Source organism: Crinia signifera, chromosome 7 (genome assembly GCF_055691185.1).
Source record: "Crinia signifera chromosome 7, ASM5569118v1, whole genome shotgun sequence".
Classification (NCBI taxonomy): domain Eukaryota; kingdom Metazoa; phylum Chordata; class Amphibia; order Anura; family Myobatrachidae; genus Crinia; species Crinia signifera.
The window spans coordinates 168,210,554-168,227,949 of NC_139223.1; the positions used below are offsets into that span (position 1 = coordinate 168,210,554).

The following is a 17,396-nucleotide window of genomic DNA, read 5'->3' on the forward strand; positions in this document are numbered from 1 at the left end:
ACAGTGAATAGGTCGCTGTATGGTCAAAAGGTACAAAAGGCCATCTGTACAAAAGGTTGACAGGTTAAAAAGTTGACATGGCAATGGTAGACGCATGGCTGGTCGACACGTTTTTGGGAGATTTTCTCAACATCTGCTTCATTCACTGGGAACAATAGTCTGCATGAAGCGTGGTGAGTGTAGACATTTGTACTGTCAGTGCCGGTGCAAGGCACTGGAATGCGGGGGGGCTTATACGGCCGCCTTGCTGCTCCGGGGGGTGGGGGATTTGTGATGCGGCCGGCGCGCTGATCTAGAGGGGGGGGGGGGGGGACGGCCACCGTGCTGCTCCGGGGGGTGGGGTGGTTGTAATGCGGCCGGCGCGCTGATCTAGGGGGGGGGGGGGGGATACGGGCGCCGTGCTGCTCCGGGGGGTGGGGTGGTTGTAATGCGGCCGGCACGCTGATCTAGAGGGGGGGTATACGGCCGCCGTGCTGCTTCGGGGGGGTGGGGTGGTTGTGATGCGGCTGGCGCGCTGATCTAGAGGGGGGGGATACGGCCACCGTGCTGCTCCGGGGGGTGGGGTGGTTGTAATGCGGCCGGCGCGCTGATCTAGAGGGGGGGGGGGAATACGGGCGCCGTGCTGCTCCGGGGGGTGGGGTGGTTGTAATGCGGCCGGCGCGCTGATCTAGAGGGGGGGTATACGGGCGCCGTGCTTCTCCGGGGGGTGGGGTGGTTGTAATGCGGCCGGCGCGCTGATCTAGAGGGGGGGTATACGGCCGCCGTGCTGCTTCGGGGGGGTGGGGTGGTTGTGATGCGGCTGGCGCACTGATCTAGAGGGGGGGGGGAATACGGGCGCCGTGCTGCTCCGGGGGTGGGGTGGTTGTAATGCGGCCGGTGCGCTGATCTAGAGGGGGGGGGGGAATACGGCCGCCGTGCTGCTCCGGGGGGGTGGGGGAGTTGTGATGCGGCCGGCGCGCTGATCTAGAGGGGGGGTATACGGCCGCCGTGCTGCTTCGGGGGCCTGGGGGTGCGATGCGGCCGGCATGCTGATCCAGGGGGGGATACAGCTACCATGCTGCTCCGGGGGGCGGGGTGTGCGATGCGGCCGGCGCACTGATCCGGGGGGGATAGGTTGCGATGCAATGGAATGGAGCTCTCTCTGAACCTGCGGTCAAACTCACCCAATCGCAGCATTGTCCTCCAGGAGGACTTCCCTGCCCCAGCTTTGCTTCTCGCTCACCTCCATCTGGGGGTCTCTGCTCCCAACTACCGCCCCCCAGTGTCCGGCGCCCTAGGCAAAGGCCTAACACTGCCTAGTGGTGGCGCCGAGCCTGTGTACTGTTCATACAATATGAAATATACATGATTTCACCACAACATGAAATTGTCGACCATTGTAATTTTGACCCTGTCAACATTTTGTACCGGCCGATCGTACCCTCTGTCGACCTTTCATCTATCAAGGCCTACGGAAATGCACAGACGCCTGCGTCCAGTTCTGCATTGCGTCTAAGCGCTGACAGTCGGGCGCTATCACTGTGCGACTGGGACACATGCACCGACTGACACTGCGGCTGACTCAGAATTAGCAGCATCGATCACTGTTTCTCCAACCCCGTCCTGATGGAACCCTAACAGTGCATGTTTTCCAGATCACCTAGCTGGGGCACAGGTGTGTTAATTGACTGACACAATAGATCTACAGGTGGGACTATCTACTCCTAAGGAGGGTGCCAGGAGGACTGAGGGTGAGGAGCACAGCCATGGACAATATACAATAAATGTGGTATATGTGGGATCAGTTTGGGAGAAAATGTCCTGTAATATAGTTTGTCTATATACTGTATTATGCTTCAACAAACGGATCGTAGAGGAGTAACCCAATGAAATCTGTGCAGACGTATGCCAGGTGGCATCAGGTCCTTGGGTAATGTGGGCAGACAGCAATCCAGCCCATTTGGGGTGGCCGGTTATTTGGGCACAAGGCTGCAGGGGTTATCAGTCCTGTGCCCACCACATCTAGCCCCAACAGGTGACTTGTAACCTCATATTACCCCAAACAGGTCATGTTTTCTGAATATCTTTAATCATGCCCTGGTCAGTTACTCTATTTTACTGGGTCAGTAATTATCCCATCTGCTTTCACAGATTCTGAAAACATGACCTGTTGGCCTGGTCGATCGACGCTATTGAATTTAGTAAGCTGCAGGAGATCATACTGCTCCCCGTCTACCTGACTTTGTTGCTGAGGGGTGCGCTGGGATCACCTAGTTGGGGGCATGGTAAAAGGATAGCCCCCTGTGTCTCTGTCCGTGGAGCCTTCCTCCTCAGTCTGTGGGATGTGTGGACTCTGTGGGGGCAGAGATGAGATAAAATATAACTCGTTGCCACTATTAAGCTTAGCGCCAGAATTGCACTTGTCCTGTCATCTCAGAATTGTTGTATTACAGGTGTATGGGGAGAATATTGGCAATGTAAGAGCGGTCGTGTTAGATAATCTGCTTCAGGGCGTTATACGCCGGCTGTTTCTCTGTTCCAATTAAAATGTGCGCAATAAGGTAACCATGAAAGATGAAAGCTTGGCGGAGCACTGTACCCTCTAGTTATCTGTACGGAAACGAAGCATAAAGCAGTAACTCTACCTTCTGTGGCATCTGATGCACTCATTTTGTGTCTGGCGCACTCTCTGTGTGTGTGTTCTGAGGTGGGAGGTGGTTGTTTTATGGTGGTGAGGGTGGGGGGGGGGGGTACTACTGCATTTCTCACCTTATAGTGGTTCCATTTATGATGTTTTATATTTTTCATTGGATTTTTTATGTTTATTTTTGATCATTTATTGGTGATGTTGCATTAAGCATCCATATATTTTATTTTTTAATCCAAATATGGTAAAAATGTGTTAACATTTAACTTATTTTTATAATTGTATTTATAATGCTCATTTAGACAGAGGGTTTTTTTTTGGTGGTTGCAGAAATGACGAGTAATACTGTATCCCCTCTTTTCTGTGTTACATGTACCCGACACAATCATTTCTGTGGCGGCTTGAGCCCGCGCCGGTCGCGTCACACACTGATGGCTGCATCGAGTGTGACACGGGATTACATCCTGGGAGGAGCTTGGCGGTATGCTTAGCATGCAGCCCCCCAGCTGTTGTAGCACTACATATACCAGCATGCCCTGCCATAGTTTCAGCATTCCCTGATAGCAACAATTTGGCAGGACATGCTGGGATGTGTAGTTCCATAACAGCCCGAGCGGCCATATGTGTTTGTCATCCGTTTATGCCCCTTCCTTTGGTGCGAATTGTCTTTCCCTGCGCTGGACACTGTTCTAGTTACTGTGGTTAAAGCGCAGGTTTTTAGAAGTGGAGATTTTGCCCATAGCAACCAATCCAATACCAGACGTTATCTTCTATCTAATCTAGATCTGGGGTAGCCAACCCTAGTCCTCGAGCGCTACCAACAGTGCATGTTTTGCAGGTCTCCTCACAGAATCACAAGTGAGCTAATTAGCTCCATCTGTGTATCTTTTAAAATGTGTCAGTGATTAATGAGTGCAGCTGTGCAGCAGCTAGGTTGTCTGGAAAATGTGAACTGTTGGTAGCTCTCGAGGGCTAGGGTTGGCTACCACTGATCTAGATCAATGGTTCCCAACCTGGGGTACGCCGCAGACCTTTTAATGCTGGCCGCACATCAGACCAACTTTCCTCCAACCATCCAACTAGTTGCTTGGATGGAATAAAAATCTGGTACTGTATGGGAGCAAAGGACAATCAGATGTGCTCACAAACCCAGGAAATTGGACAAAAACATTCAATCAAATTGTTTAAATAAAACAGGTTAAATTTCAGTACCGTGTCTGAGCGACAGTTTTTGTCCTTTTCCAGATTCTGTTAGCAAATTTCTGAAGTAAATATTACATTTGCTCCCATCCAGTACCATATTTTTATTCCATCCAAGCAACTAGTTGGATGGTTGGAAGAAAGTTGGTCTGATGTGTGACCAGCATAAGGGTACTGAAGATTAATATTGGTAATGGAGGAAGAAGTCTCCTGTTGCCATGGAGATGAACCACATCGCGTCACTTCTGGTTCCTTCTGCAGCGTCATCAGCATCTCAACGTGATTTTGCCTGACCGGCAATCCAGTTGGATCTACCCAGGCTGCCCTCTGACATCAGCGTTCACCTGCCCCTCGCTGGCACAAGTGGACGAACCAGTGGCATTAATCCTACAGGTGTTAGCGGGCACCCTGAGATAGTACACAGCCAGCGGCCAGACACAGAGGGGCCCGATTCCTGACCGCACACTACTCCTCCACTACCGGAGACAGTACACAGCCAGCGGCCAGACACAGAGGGGCCCGATTGCTGACCGCACACTACTCCTCCGCTACCGGAGTCAGTACACAGCCAGCGGCTAGACACAGAGGGACCCGATTCCTGACCGCACAGTACTCCTCCGCTACCGGAGACTGTACGCAGCCAGCGGCCAGACACAGAGGGACCCGATTCCTGACCACACACTACTCCTCCACTACCGGAGACAGTACACAGCCAGAGGGGCCCGATTCCTGACCGCACACTACTCCTCCGCTACCGGAGACAGCACACAGCCAGCGGCCAGACACAGAGGGGCCCGATTCCTGACCGCACACTACTCCTCCGCTACCGGAGACAGTACACAGCCAGCGGCCAGAAAAAGAGGGATCCGATTCCTGACGGCACACTACTCCTCCGCTACCGGAGTCGGTACACAGCCAGCGGCCAGACACAGAGGGACCCGATTCCTGGCCGCACACTACTCCTCCGCTACCGGAGACAGTACACAGCCAGCGGACAGACACAGAGGGGCCCGATTCCTGACCGCACAGTACTCCTCTACCGGAGACAGCACACAGCCAGCGGCCAGACACAGAGGGTCCCGATTCCTGACCGCACACCACTCCTCCGCTACTGGAGTTAGCACAAAGCCAGCGGCCAGACACAGAGGGGCCCGATTCCTGACCGCACACTGCTCCTCCGCTACCGGAGACAGGACACAGCCAGCGACCAGACACAGAGGGTCCCGATTCCTGACTGCACACCACTCCTCCGCTACTGGAGTTAGCACAAAGCCAGCGGCCAGACACAGAGGGGCCCGATTCCTGACCGCACACTACTCCTCCGCTACCGGAGACAGGACACAGCCAGTGGACAGACACAGAGGGGCCTGATTCCTGACCGCACACTACTCCTCCGCTACTGGAGACAGTACACAGCCAGCGGCCAGACACAGAGGGGCCCGATTCCTGACCACACACTACACCTCCGCTACCGGAGACAGGACACAGCCAGCGACCAGACACAGAGGGGCCCGATTCCTGACCGCACACTACTCCTCCGCTACCGGAGACAGGACACAGCCAGTGGACAGACACAGAGGGGCCTGATTCCTGACCGCACACTACTCCTCCGCTACCGGAGACAGTACACAGCCAGCGGCCAGACACAGAGGGACACGATTCCTGACCGCACACTAATCCTCCGCTACCGGAGACAGCACACAGCCAGCGGCCAGACACAGAGGGACCGATTCCTGACCGCACACTAGTCCTCCGCTACCGGAGACAGTACACAGCCAGTGGCCAGACACAGAGGGTCCCGATTCCTGACCGCACACTACTCCTCCGCTACCGGAGACAGTACACAGCCAGCGGCCAGACACAGAGGGACCCGATTCCTGACCGCACACTACTCCTCCGCTACCGGAGACAGTACACAGCCAGCGGCCAGACACAGAGGGGCCCGATTCCTGACCGCTCACTACTCCTCCACTACCGGAGACAGCACACAGCCAGCGGCCAAACACAGAGGGACCCGATTCCTGACCGCACACTACTCCTCCGCTACCGGAAACAGCACACAGCCAGCGGCCAAACACAGAGGGACCCGATTCCTGACCGCTCACTACTCCTCCACTACCGGAGACAGCACACAGCCAGCGGCCAGACACAGAGGGACCCGATTCCTGACCGCACACTGCTCCTCCACTACCGGAGACAGTACACAGCCAGCGGACAGACACAGAGGGGCCCAATTCCTGACCACACACTACTCCTCCACTACCGGAGACAGTACACAGCCAGCGGACAGACACAGAGGGGCCCGATTCCTGACCGCACACTACTCCTCCGCTACCGGAGACAGCACACAGCCAGCGGCCAAACACAGAGGGACCCGATTCCTGACCGCTCACTACTCCTCCACTACCGGAGACAGCACACAGCCAGCGGCCAGACACAGAGGGACCCGATTCCTGACCGCACACTGCTCCTCCACTACCGGAGACAGTACACAGCCAGCGGACAGACACAGAGGGGCCCAATTCCTGACCGCACACTACTCCTCCGCTACCAGAGACAGTACACAGCCAGCGGCCAGACACAGAGGGGTCCAATTCCTGACCGCACACTACTCCTTAATATAAGGACATACCACTTATTTCATTCCACTCGTAAGTACTAATTTAGCACCTTTTAGAAGAGAATAGATCTGATTGGTTGCTATGGGCAACCTCCCATCTACAATAGAACTCCCATCTAAATGTATCCCTAACAGAGACACTAAATAATTCCTTGTTGTATGTGTTTTGTGTGTTCGGTTCTGCTATATGTAATACAGGGAAGATTAATATTAGTTTTCTGGTATAATATGTATTCACCTTCTTACAATGCATTTCCCACAGGTGTCTGTGCAATGCTGGCTGCACACTGCACAATGGACCTCATTCAGGTCCGTTCGCTAGTGACGCTTGTTCGCACAGGGACCGATGTTTCTTCTATGTGCGTGCGATTGTTGTGTGTGGCCATATGGGAACGCCCAACATGTCATGAGGAATGACGGACAGGCGGGGGGCGGCCAGCTGACATCACCGGATGCCAGCTGGCTGCCTACTTCCCCCCGAGCAGACATGCATCTGTGAGGTTGCCATCGGTCACCATCGAATGATGGGGACGGATCCCACCAGACTGCAAATACATGTTACTGTGTAAATTTGCCTTGCAAATGGGAGAATTTGCAAGGTGGGGTTTGGTGGACTCAACCAGAATAAGCCCCAATGTGTGTGCCCAGTGGCGGCATGATGTGGTGGACGATGGGGCCATGTATTGTTGCCCACAGCATTTGAAATGCATGCCGTAATTCCCTGTGTCGTCCCATTGGGCATGCAGCACACCCTACACAGCGACCCAGGGAGTGACATACGGGAGAATACACACTGAGCGATAAGGCCGATATATCGTTCCAATCTGCATTAATTACCTACTGATGGTACTTAATACTTAATACCCCACCCCCGCACAGCCTAACCTTAATACCCCAGCACAGCCTAGCCTTAATACCCCACCCCCTGCACAGCCTAGCCTTAGTACCCCAGCACAGCCTAGCCTTAGTACCCCACCCCCGCACAGCCTAGCCTTAGTACCTCGCCCAGCCCGCACAACCTAACCCTATCTATCCCAGTTAGTGCCTAAACCCCCTCCCCCTTTTTTAGGCGAACATTAAAGGGGGCTGTAATGGAAAAACAAAAAATTGTGTTGACCTTTTTTCTGTCGGTCATTTGACAAAGCCGACCTTTTCCACATCGTCCATATTGTGTCAAACTATTGACTGTAGATGTTTTTGATGTAGACCTATTGTACTACACCCAGAAGGGTGGAAGCTCAGCTTGTAGTTGCTGTACAATAATCCACGTGGGAGATTGTATGAAATATATATATCACATTAATATGAAGAGTGGGTCAGGACTGTAGCCTACAATGTCTGTTTTATTAAGAGCCATAATGACTGTACCAAATAGTTATTCCGTGTTCTCTTTTCTCACCCCCCAGGGATAAATAAGTGATAGAAATGTTTATATTAAGTGTCATGTAATTAAACAATGTGTGGAACGATCTGTGTTGTCAATAGTGTAACTGCAAAGTTTGCACCCCCTGACACTAAACTTTGTGGCGCCCCCCCTCACCATAGGTCCTGCTCATTGTCAGGGGGTTCTGCTCTGTGTCAGGAAATTCCTCACCCCCGCCACCACCATCATAGGTCTGACACCCCAATGGTTTCCGCTGTTTGCGCCTGCCCCCTTCATACTATTGAAAGTTTTCCTCTCAAAATGGCCACCGCCTTCTCTAGCATCATTAATAACTGTCTCCTTTGAGGTTCTGGCCATTTTGGGAGGGCCAACTTTCCCACAGTGCTGCTGCTCTGTCAGCATCATGGTGACAGTTAAGCTGGCCATACATCAGAAAGATCGATCTTAAGATCGATTGCGCTCATGATTGTGTACAATTTCCCTTGAAATCCCCGGCAGTCCTTGGTGGTTTTTGGACACACAATCTACACACAATCCATCATACAATCAGTTATACAATCCATCTGCTGCATGATTGTGTACACAAGATATGCACACAATCTGCATACAATCCATCTTACAATCAATTGAGATTGTATGATTGGGTACAATATCTTTCTGATGTATGGCCACCTTTACCCCACAAGCCACACAGCATCTCCAAGCCACTGCGGGGTCTGCTGGGACTGTTGCTACGCCAATGTGTGTTATGGAAACCGTTTCCCTGAAGTGAAAGGATGCACTTCACATAAAGGGGCAGATGTATTTGGAGAGAGAGAGAGAGAGATAAAGTATGACCCAATATGTTCCTGTCATTTTTCAAACACAGCCTGTAACATGGTAGTTTGTACTTTGTGAGCACTAATATATGTCATTTCTTTTAATTAAATTATTTTAATGATCGTAAGCATTTATTTGTTCCTTCACAGACATGGACAAAGGAGGAGAATGTTATAGTTAGAAATAAATCTAATAAACAATTTAAAGTTCTCCAGATACAGTATATCAGTTCTGGGTATTCCGCTGCTGACTGGGGAATCGCGCACATTGGGGGACGTGGTGAAAAAATATGCTCAGGATTTCATCTTCTCCTCCCCACTACATGGGTCGTCTATAATAAGTTAATTGAACAAATCTATATATTGACAACAAATTTTTACATGGCTATATGTGAAACTGCGTTCAGATACACCATGAAATATCTCTTCAAGGAAATGACCTAGAGGACCTGGCAAAATGTTCAGTTACACTTTTAGCCATCTGCGATGAGACATTGGGTGCTAGAAGAGGGGTGGCGGTGGAGCGGGCACCTGAGTGCTGGCGGCTGTGGAGCGGGGAGACCAGAGCGGTGGAGCCTGAAAGACTTGTGAAGGAGTGCTTTCAGGTGGTGGGGCTCGGCAGCGGTAGCAGATTAATTTGAAACACCGCCCAGTGTTTCAAATTCATCTTCTGCCGCTGCTAAGCACCGCCATCTGAAAGCACTCCTTCACAGGTCTTTCAGGCTCCACCGCTCCAGTCCACAGCCGCCAACGCTCAGGTACTAGCTCCGCTGCCGCCAGCGCTCAGATCTCCTCTCCTCCAGCGCTCAAGTGCCCGCTCCACCAATGCCGCCAACACTCTGGTCCCCGCTCCCCCTCCGCCAGCAATCGCATGTGGTTATGTGCACATAATATCTATCGACGCAACATTTAACAGCGATGTGGCCGAAATTGAATGATTGCATGCAATATCTCACATGTGGGGAAGCGGTCATCTATTAGAATGAACTTAGGTCTACAGTCATTAGGTCGACCCCACTAGGTCGACTGGCAGGAAGGTCAACCTGACTTAAGGTCGACATGGGCCAAGGTCGACATGACTTAAGGTCGAATTTGCATAAAGGTCGACATGAGGAAGGTCGACTGGTCATAAGGTCGACATGGGGTTTTTCACAGTTTTTTTAGCCGACATATGCCGACAGGCGGTATTTCATGCCCTACCATCCACTAGGGCGTGGAGGAGGTTATTAAAGCTGTGGCGAGCGAAGCGAGCCACTGTGCCCGAAGCATTGCGAGCGATGCGAGGGTCCGATTCTCATTGCCAACTGTGTCCATGTCGACTGTGTCGACATTCGGATAAAAAAAACCCAGTGGAAAACCCATGTCGACCTTATGACCAGTCGACCTTCCTCATGTCGACCTTTATGCAAATTCGACATTAAGTCATGTCGACCTTGGCCCATATCGACCTTAAGTCAGGTTGACCTTCCTGCCAGTCGACCTAGTGGGGTCGACCTAATGACTGTAGACCTAAGTTCATTCTAATAGATGACCCCGCTGGGCTCGCTTCACTCGCCGCACTTTGGGCTCAGTGGCTCGCTCTGCTCCGTTTGCCACAACTTTACTAAAGGTAATACATGATGGCGCAGACACAGGGTGGCGTAGCCTAAGCGGTGGCCACAAAGATGAGGAAGAACCCACCATACACTATAATCACCGGGGTTTTATCTGAGCCGGACACTGAAGTGACATTTGACCAATATAGTTTGCTATTACTGTATAAATCTCCCATTTTTAGCCTGTGTAGCGCCATTTTGTCGGAGTCCTTGGGCTGAAGGGTCTCGTACGGTGTTCGAGCTCCCCCTAGTTAGTGCCATTGGCGGGCAGAGAGACGTGACGTCATCGGTGTGCGCCACACGTGTCTGCCATGGAGGCTCAGGATGTAGGCGCTGCAGTGGAGGCTCTGGCTGAGCAGCTGCATCGGGTCCAGGCGGTGAAATTCGGCTGCTTCACGCTGAAGAGCGGCATTACCTCACCGGTGTACTTCGACCTGAGGGTGATCGTGTCCCACCCGGCGCTGCTTATCCAGGTGCGGGAGTGGGGGGTCTCTGAGTGTGAGCTCGGCAGGATTGGGGGGGGGGGGGGTCTCTGGTCTCCTGAAGGAGTAATGGGAGGATGGGGTATCTAAGTGTAGGAGAGGGAATTGATTGAACTGGGGGTGGGGGTATCTGATTTGTTGGGGACACTCTGAGGGGGGGGGGGGTGTGAGTTGGAGGAGAGGTGGCCTCAATGGAAGATTGCTGCTGGAAACGGGGAAGGGAGGGAGGTCTTGTGAGGGGGTGTTATGGGGGGGGGGGGGGGGGAGCTTTAGATATGACGAGGGGTGTCAGCAGTGTTGGTGGGTGGGATGTCAGCAAGGCAGTTTGGTGGGGTGGTCTTGATTGGGGGGGTGGTACAAGGGTGTTGTATGCTGCATGTATACAGTAGCAGTCATCGCATATAATACAATTTTTGAGAAATAACAATTGGTGCGCACTGCGCACAAGTATATAAGGTGCAGCTTAAGATATAGTGCAAAAAAGTGACATCCAATTCACTCCAAAAGATACAGATATAGCATAGAGAGAATGCACAAAATCAGTAAAGCGCTCCCCATATACACCATGTGTAAATAAGAAAATGGTACTATCCCTTTAAGGCAGTAAATTCGAATCCTCAAATCCACGTTTTATATTCTGTGGAAACAACCTCGGTTTTATGCAGCCCAATTTACATGCATAATTCCAAGGAGAGATATAACAGAATTTAGTGCAGATTGTTATACACTGGTAAGCAAGATGTGGAATAGTTTTAAACTCACACTTTACTAGTTGGTATATGCGTATTCATGTGTATCCCACTGGCAATACAGCTCCTCCTGATTCCACAGCAATTGAACATGGAATGAATGCAGAGAAAAGCAAAAAAATAGTGCAGATTGTACACAAAAAGGGGGTTTTATTAGGGGTTTACACTCACATATAGAAGATAGGGTAAAAGCATATGAATAGTGTCCCACAAGGCAGACTGGAACTCCGTGCAGCTTCTGATTCCCAGGGCTTGATGGAATTCACTGACCCTCCGGAAAGGTCAGACTCCGGAAACCAAAGAGTAGCCAGGCAGTCCACAGTGAGGGTCCACAGAAGTCCAGTAACGCTAAACGCGTTTCGGTTTTCACCTTTTTCAATAGCGCCTATCCTGGACTGTGGGAAGGCTGTATTTATCGTCACAGTGATTGCGATCACTCAATGCACCTGACGCCGGCTGCACATGCGCAGTCCGGCGTTCCAAGATGGCCGTGCGTTTCACAGACTCCGGCTTGTGTGTTCCGCCGGCTGCGCATGCGCAGTACGGCCATCCAAGATGGTGGTGCGTTCCATCTACCCGGAAATACCGGGTTTTATGCGCTTCACTCCGTTTATACTTGTGATCTAAGTAAAGAGAGACATTGCATCATTTCTATGTTCAAATACATACAGAGAAAAGTGCTTTGTGCTCATTATTAACGGAGAAAGTGCTTGTGCAAAAAGGTGCAAGTCGTCATAAGGTGCTGTTTATACTTATAGATCACTGATCGATGGTATCGATGTTTACTAAAACCTTCCATGTTAGAAAATTCTTTTTTTTTTTTTTTTTTTTATAAGTCATAAAGTATTATATTTAATATAATAGTTGTCTGATCATTCTCTCGTTATATCCCTCTGCAGGTTGCTGATCTTCTGTACTGCACAGCCAAGAATGCCGGGCTCCAGTACCACTCAGTCTGTGGGGTCCCCTACACCGCTCTTCCCCTGGCCACCATTGTCTGCTCTGCCCACCTCCTGCCAATGCTAATCCGCAGGAAGGAAGCCAAAGACTATGGTGCGTTGAACCTGTGGCGGATAATGTTATCCTGTGAGCGGTGCGTGCTAATCCTAGGTCACAGGCCAGGTGTATGATAGGCTGCACTTTAACCTGCACCCAAGCTGACTTCTGTGTGTGCCCCAACAATGCTGCCCCCTACAGGCCATCACTTATATAAGCTGCTATCAAATATCCGATGCCGCCCAGAGCTATAGATGCATGTATCCTGGATGCGCAAAAATCCACCTTTAACCTTTGTTCTATTCTATGTTACAGGAACCAAACGTCTGGTTGAAGGAATAATCACCCCTGGAGAGACCTGTCTGATCATTGAGGATGTGGTGACCAGTGGGTCTAGTGTCCTGGAGACGGTAGAGGTCCTGCGGAAAGAGGGTCTCCAGGTGTCTGATGCCATCGTCTTGGTGGATCGCGAGCAGGGTGGCACGGAGCGGTTGGCTGAGAATGGTATCAGACTGCACTCCATCTGCACCCTGACACAGCTCCTCACAGTTCTGCACCGTCTGGGGAAGGTGGAGGCGGAGATGGTGGAGAACGTGAGGCGCTTCATCCTAGAGAATAAGGTCACTGATCCAGCAGCACTCACGCTCAGGAAGCCTAGCACAGCCATCAGCTACTCCTCCCGCGCTGCCCTCCCGGACACTCACCCGCTGGCAAAGCGTCTCCTCGCCATTATGGAGAGGAAGGAGAGTAATCTGTGCGTGTCCGCGGATGTCACAGACTCTGCAGATCTGCTCCAGCTGGCGGCAGAGCTGGGACCTTCTATATGTATGCTAAAGACCCACGTGGACATTTTATCGGACTTCACCCCCGATGTCGCCTCCAAACTCCGAGGCCTCGCAGACCAACACGACTTCCTTCTATTTGAGGATCGGAAGTTTGCTGACATTGGGAGCACTGTGAAGTCCCAGTACAAAGGTAATTATCCTTCATTAATGCTTTGTACCCGATATTCCTGTGCGGGCTTGGTTTTCTGAGTCTTCCTTGTTTCCTCCAGGTGGCATCTACAGAATCTCTTCTTGGGCGGACGTGGTGAATGCCCATGCGGTGCCTGGCCCAGGGGTGGTACAAGGGCTGCAAGAGGTTGGCGAAGCTTTGGGCAGAGGCTGCCTGGTGATCGCAGAGATGAGTTCTCAGGGTTCTCTGGCGACTGGAGAATACACGAAGTCGGCGGTATGTAGAGAGGGGTGGATGGTTCCAGGCTGCTTACTCTGATGGCAGACTTTGTGTGGACTGTAAAATGATGAAGTATAGAACAGAACCTATACAGTAAGGAACTAGTGTGGCCAGCTGTTCCTTACTGTATAGTCCACCCTCATCCGTGCTGCAGCAGTAGGGGGTGAGGCACAGTCACCATGCCTCAATATAATACTGGAATACAATACAGAGGCTATGCTGATTGGTTACTGGTAACCAAGGAACGTGTGTCCTCTTCTGGTTGTTGCACATAGCAGCAGCTGGTCACATCCCAATGAGTCTTATGGGATCTGGCTGTGTTCTAGAGGAGAGTGAGGGTCATATAATACAGCTATGGGATCTGGCTGTGTTCTAGGGGAGGACGAGGGCCATATAATACAGCTATGGGATCTGGCTGTGTTCTAGGGGAGGACGAGGGCCATATAATACAGCTATGGGATCTGGCTGTGTTCTAGAGGAGGACGAGGGCCATATAATACAGCTATGGGATCTGGCTGTGTTCTAGAGGAGGACGAGGGCCATATAACACAGCTATGGGATCTGGCTGTGTTCTAGAGGAGGACGAGGGCCATATAATACAGCTATGGGATCTGGCTGTGTTCTAGAGGAGGACGAGGGCCATATAATACAGCTATGGGATCTGGCTGTGTTCTAGAGGAGGACGAGGGCCATATAATACAGCTATGGGATCTGGCTGTGTTCTAGAGGAGGACGAGGGCCATATAATACAGCTATGGGATCTGGCTGTGTTCTAGAGGACGAGGGCCATATAATACAGCTATGGGATCTGGCTGTGTTCTAGAGGAGGACGAGGGCCATATAATACAGCTATGGGATCTGGCTGTGTTCTAGAGGAGGACGAGGGCCATATAATACAGCTATGGGATCTGGCTGTGTTCTAGAGGAGAGTGAGGGCCATATAATACAGCTATGGGATCTGGCTGTGTTCTAGGGGAGGACGAGGGCCATATAATACAGCTATGGGATCTGGCTGTGTTCTAGAGGAGGACGAGGGCCATATAATACAGCTATGGGATCTGGCTGTGTTCTAGAGGAGGACGAGGGCCATATAATACAGCTATGGGATCTGGCTGTGTTCTAGAGGAGGACGAGGGCCATATAATACAGCTATGGGATCTGGCTGTGTTCTAGGGGAGGACGAGGGCCATATAATACAGCTATGGGATCTGGCTGTGTTCTAGAGGAGGACGAGGGCCATATAATACAGCTATGGGATCTGGCTGTGTTCTAGAGGAGGACGAGGGCCATATAATACAGCTATGGGATCTGGCTGTGTTCTAGAGGAGGACGAGGGCCATATAATACAGCTATATAAGGTGTTTTCTTGACCTTTATCAATTTTTATCTGAATGGGGCGGGATGTATCCTGCATCCCGACCGGCAGAACACCGGCGGCAGGTTCCCGAGGGGTGGAAATGCTGGCAGTTTGTGAAGGTAAGTACGAGGGTTGTGGGCTCCTGGGGATGACTGTTAGCGTTACTCTGGATGAGGGAGGGGCCATGCTGGATTGTAGTATTCTATAAAGATGCTGAATATGATATTAATGTTCCCGTCTCTCTCGTTCAGGTGAAGCTGGCAGAGGGTCACCCGGCCTTTGTGTTTGGTTTTATTTCTGGGGGCAAAGTGAGCGAGAGGCCGGAGTATCTGCACCTGACCCCCGGAGTCCAGCTGCAGGCAGGAGGTGAGGAAACGTTATTCAGTTGTGTCATTATAGTATTCACGCTGGGGTGGGTGTGGTGCAACGTGGGAAATCAGAGATGCATGACCTCCTGGCACTCCCGCTATCCAGAGGTCTTGGTAACTCCTATAAGCATTTTGTGGAGACAGGACCACAGCTTCTTTATAGTGTTCTCCAATATCCTTATTCATTTGTCTACTCAGAAAATGATTCATCAGTTGCTCACTACCTGCTGCCATAGGTTCTGTGAAAGGTCATTTTGAGTCCCTGATTCCATAGTAGCTGGAGTCACTCCCATTATGAAGTTTAGCCCACCCTGCACCATAATTCTGCCAACTTCCCTCCGGCTGAGTTTGCAAACATAACTGTCGGCTAAGTGTTTTGGTGTAAAATCCCCAAATTGCCCATCTATAGTGTCAGACACCAGCACCTCCATATATTGTGATCCTCCAACTAATTGCTCTATTCCTCCTTTGTGGTCACTCACTGAGGTTTGTCCTCGTTATCCATTGCAGGTGACGCTTTAGGCCAGCAGTATCGTACGCCTCATGAGGTCATTGCGTCCAAAGGATCTGACATCATAATCGTGGGCCGTGGAATCCTGTCGGCAACCAATCGCCATGAAGCAGCCGAGCTGTACCGGAGAGCCGGGTGGGAGGCCTATCTGTCCAGGATCAGTGGAGGAGATTGAGCGCTTTCCTATGGACATCAAACCGGAAAGGGTTAAACTCTGAACTTTGCAAAACAATCTACAGCTGCGGCAGCAGGTGGCGCTGGTCCCAGGATCACTACCCCCATCCGGTACTGGGAAGGATGAATAATGGCTGTTACTGGTACAGAAAACATTAGACTATTGATAAAGCACTCCGCCCTCCCAGCTTTACATGTGATCCTGGCGCTGTCGGCACAATGTCCGCTACAAGCCGCCGCCTGGATTTGTTGTCTCTTCCGCTTTCCTAAAGCATCATCTCAGTTCTGCTGTTCCAGCTTATACTTCGTGACATTAAAGCCATGAAAACAATATGTCAGGGTCCTCTGTATGACATGTGCGTACAATATATTCTACCCCCCCTTTTGCCTCTGGGCAGCCCAGACTTCTCCTCCACCCTAGGCAGCCAGTTTTTCGTTTGCTGCCGGCAGGAGCCAGAGCACCTTTATTACATGTTAGGCTGCATTAGGCAAGGTAGCACCTCTCATTACAGGGTGTGCAGTCTAGGGCCCCCCTCTTCCCATATAGGCTGCCTGAGATTATTTTAGGATTTATTTACTTTCTGTGCAGAGATGCTGGGTGTCCGACACCAGCGCTGCTCCTTCACCTGGGCACTGTTTGCCACAGCACCATGCATGACCTCGGCCAGTTCCTGGGCACTGGTGGGACCTCCACCACAGCCGGATGGCAAGGACAGGTAAGGCGGCTCCCTGCTCCTGGAGACACTTGCTTCTGGCAGCTCCGTTGCAGGGGGCAGTCGGGCTATGCTGATAGCAGGTTCTTGGCTGCTCTCCCACTGGACCACCAGGGATGTAGGCGTGCAGCATCAGTTGTGGGGTAGCCCAGTAGCAACACCGTATCCCCACTGCTTTACTGGCACTGGGCTGTAGGGAATTTTCCGTGATGCTGTGTCATCCCCTCCCCTGATTTAGTGGCGCCCCACCACTGGCTTCCTCCTCTCGGGCTCAGCTGGATTCTGTAAAGCAGAGGATATTCCTTCTGGATGACTGGCGCAAGGCCCTGTGTGTCAGCGCTTGCTTGAAGTTCTTTGGGCCGATGGTGTCACCCTTCAACATGGCGGAGTGTGCTTAGTTTCACTCCCATCCTTTGTAAAGGGAGATTCTGAACAAGTGGTTGGGATCTCGTGCACGGCTCTGGTCTCATTGTAGTAGAATTATTCCTGAGGTACGACTATTCTGCCAGAATACGAGCTACACCTTGATGCATGTAACATTTTATGTTGAACTCTCAGCCTTAGATCCTT

The 17,396-nt window shown here is 51.4% G+C and overlaps 1 protein-coding gene across 1 annotated transcript; it reads left to right on the plus strand.

Annotated features, from left to right (window-relative positions):
• The first annotated feature begins 10,509 nt into the window (after window positions 1–10,509).
• Window positions 10,510–16,446, plus strand: UMPS (uridine monophosphate synthetase). The gene is made up of 6 exons (XM_083154269.1): window positions 10,510–10,716; window positions 12,374–12,527; window positions 12,786–13,445; window positions 13,525–13,700; window positions 15,312–15,426; window positions 15,939–16,446. Exons 1-6 carry the CDS (start codon window positions 10,555–10,557, stop codon window positions 16,112–16,114), a joined length of 1,443 nt encoding a protein of 480 aa, XP_083010395.1. The 5' UTR covers window positions 10,510–10,554; the 3' UTR covers window positions 16,115–16,446.
• The last annotated feature ends 950 nt before the right edge of the window (window positions 16,447–17,396 follow it).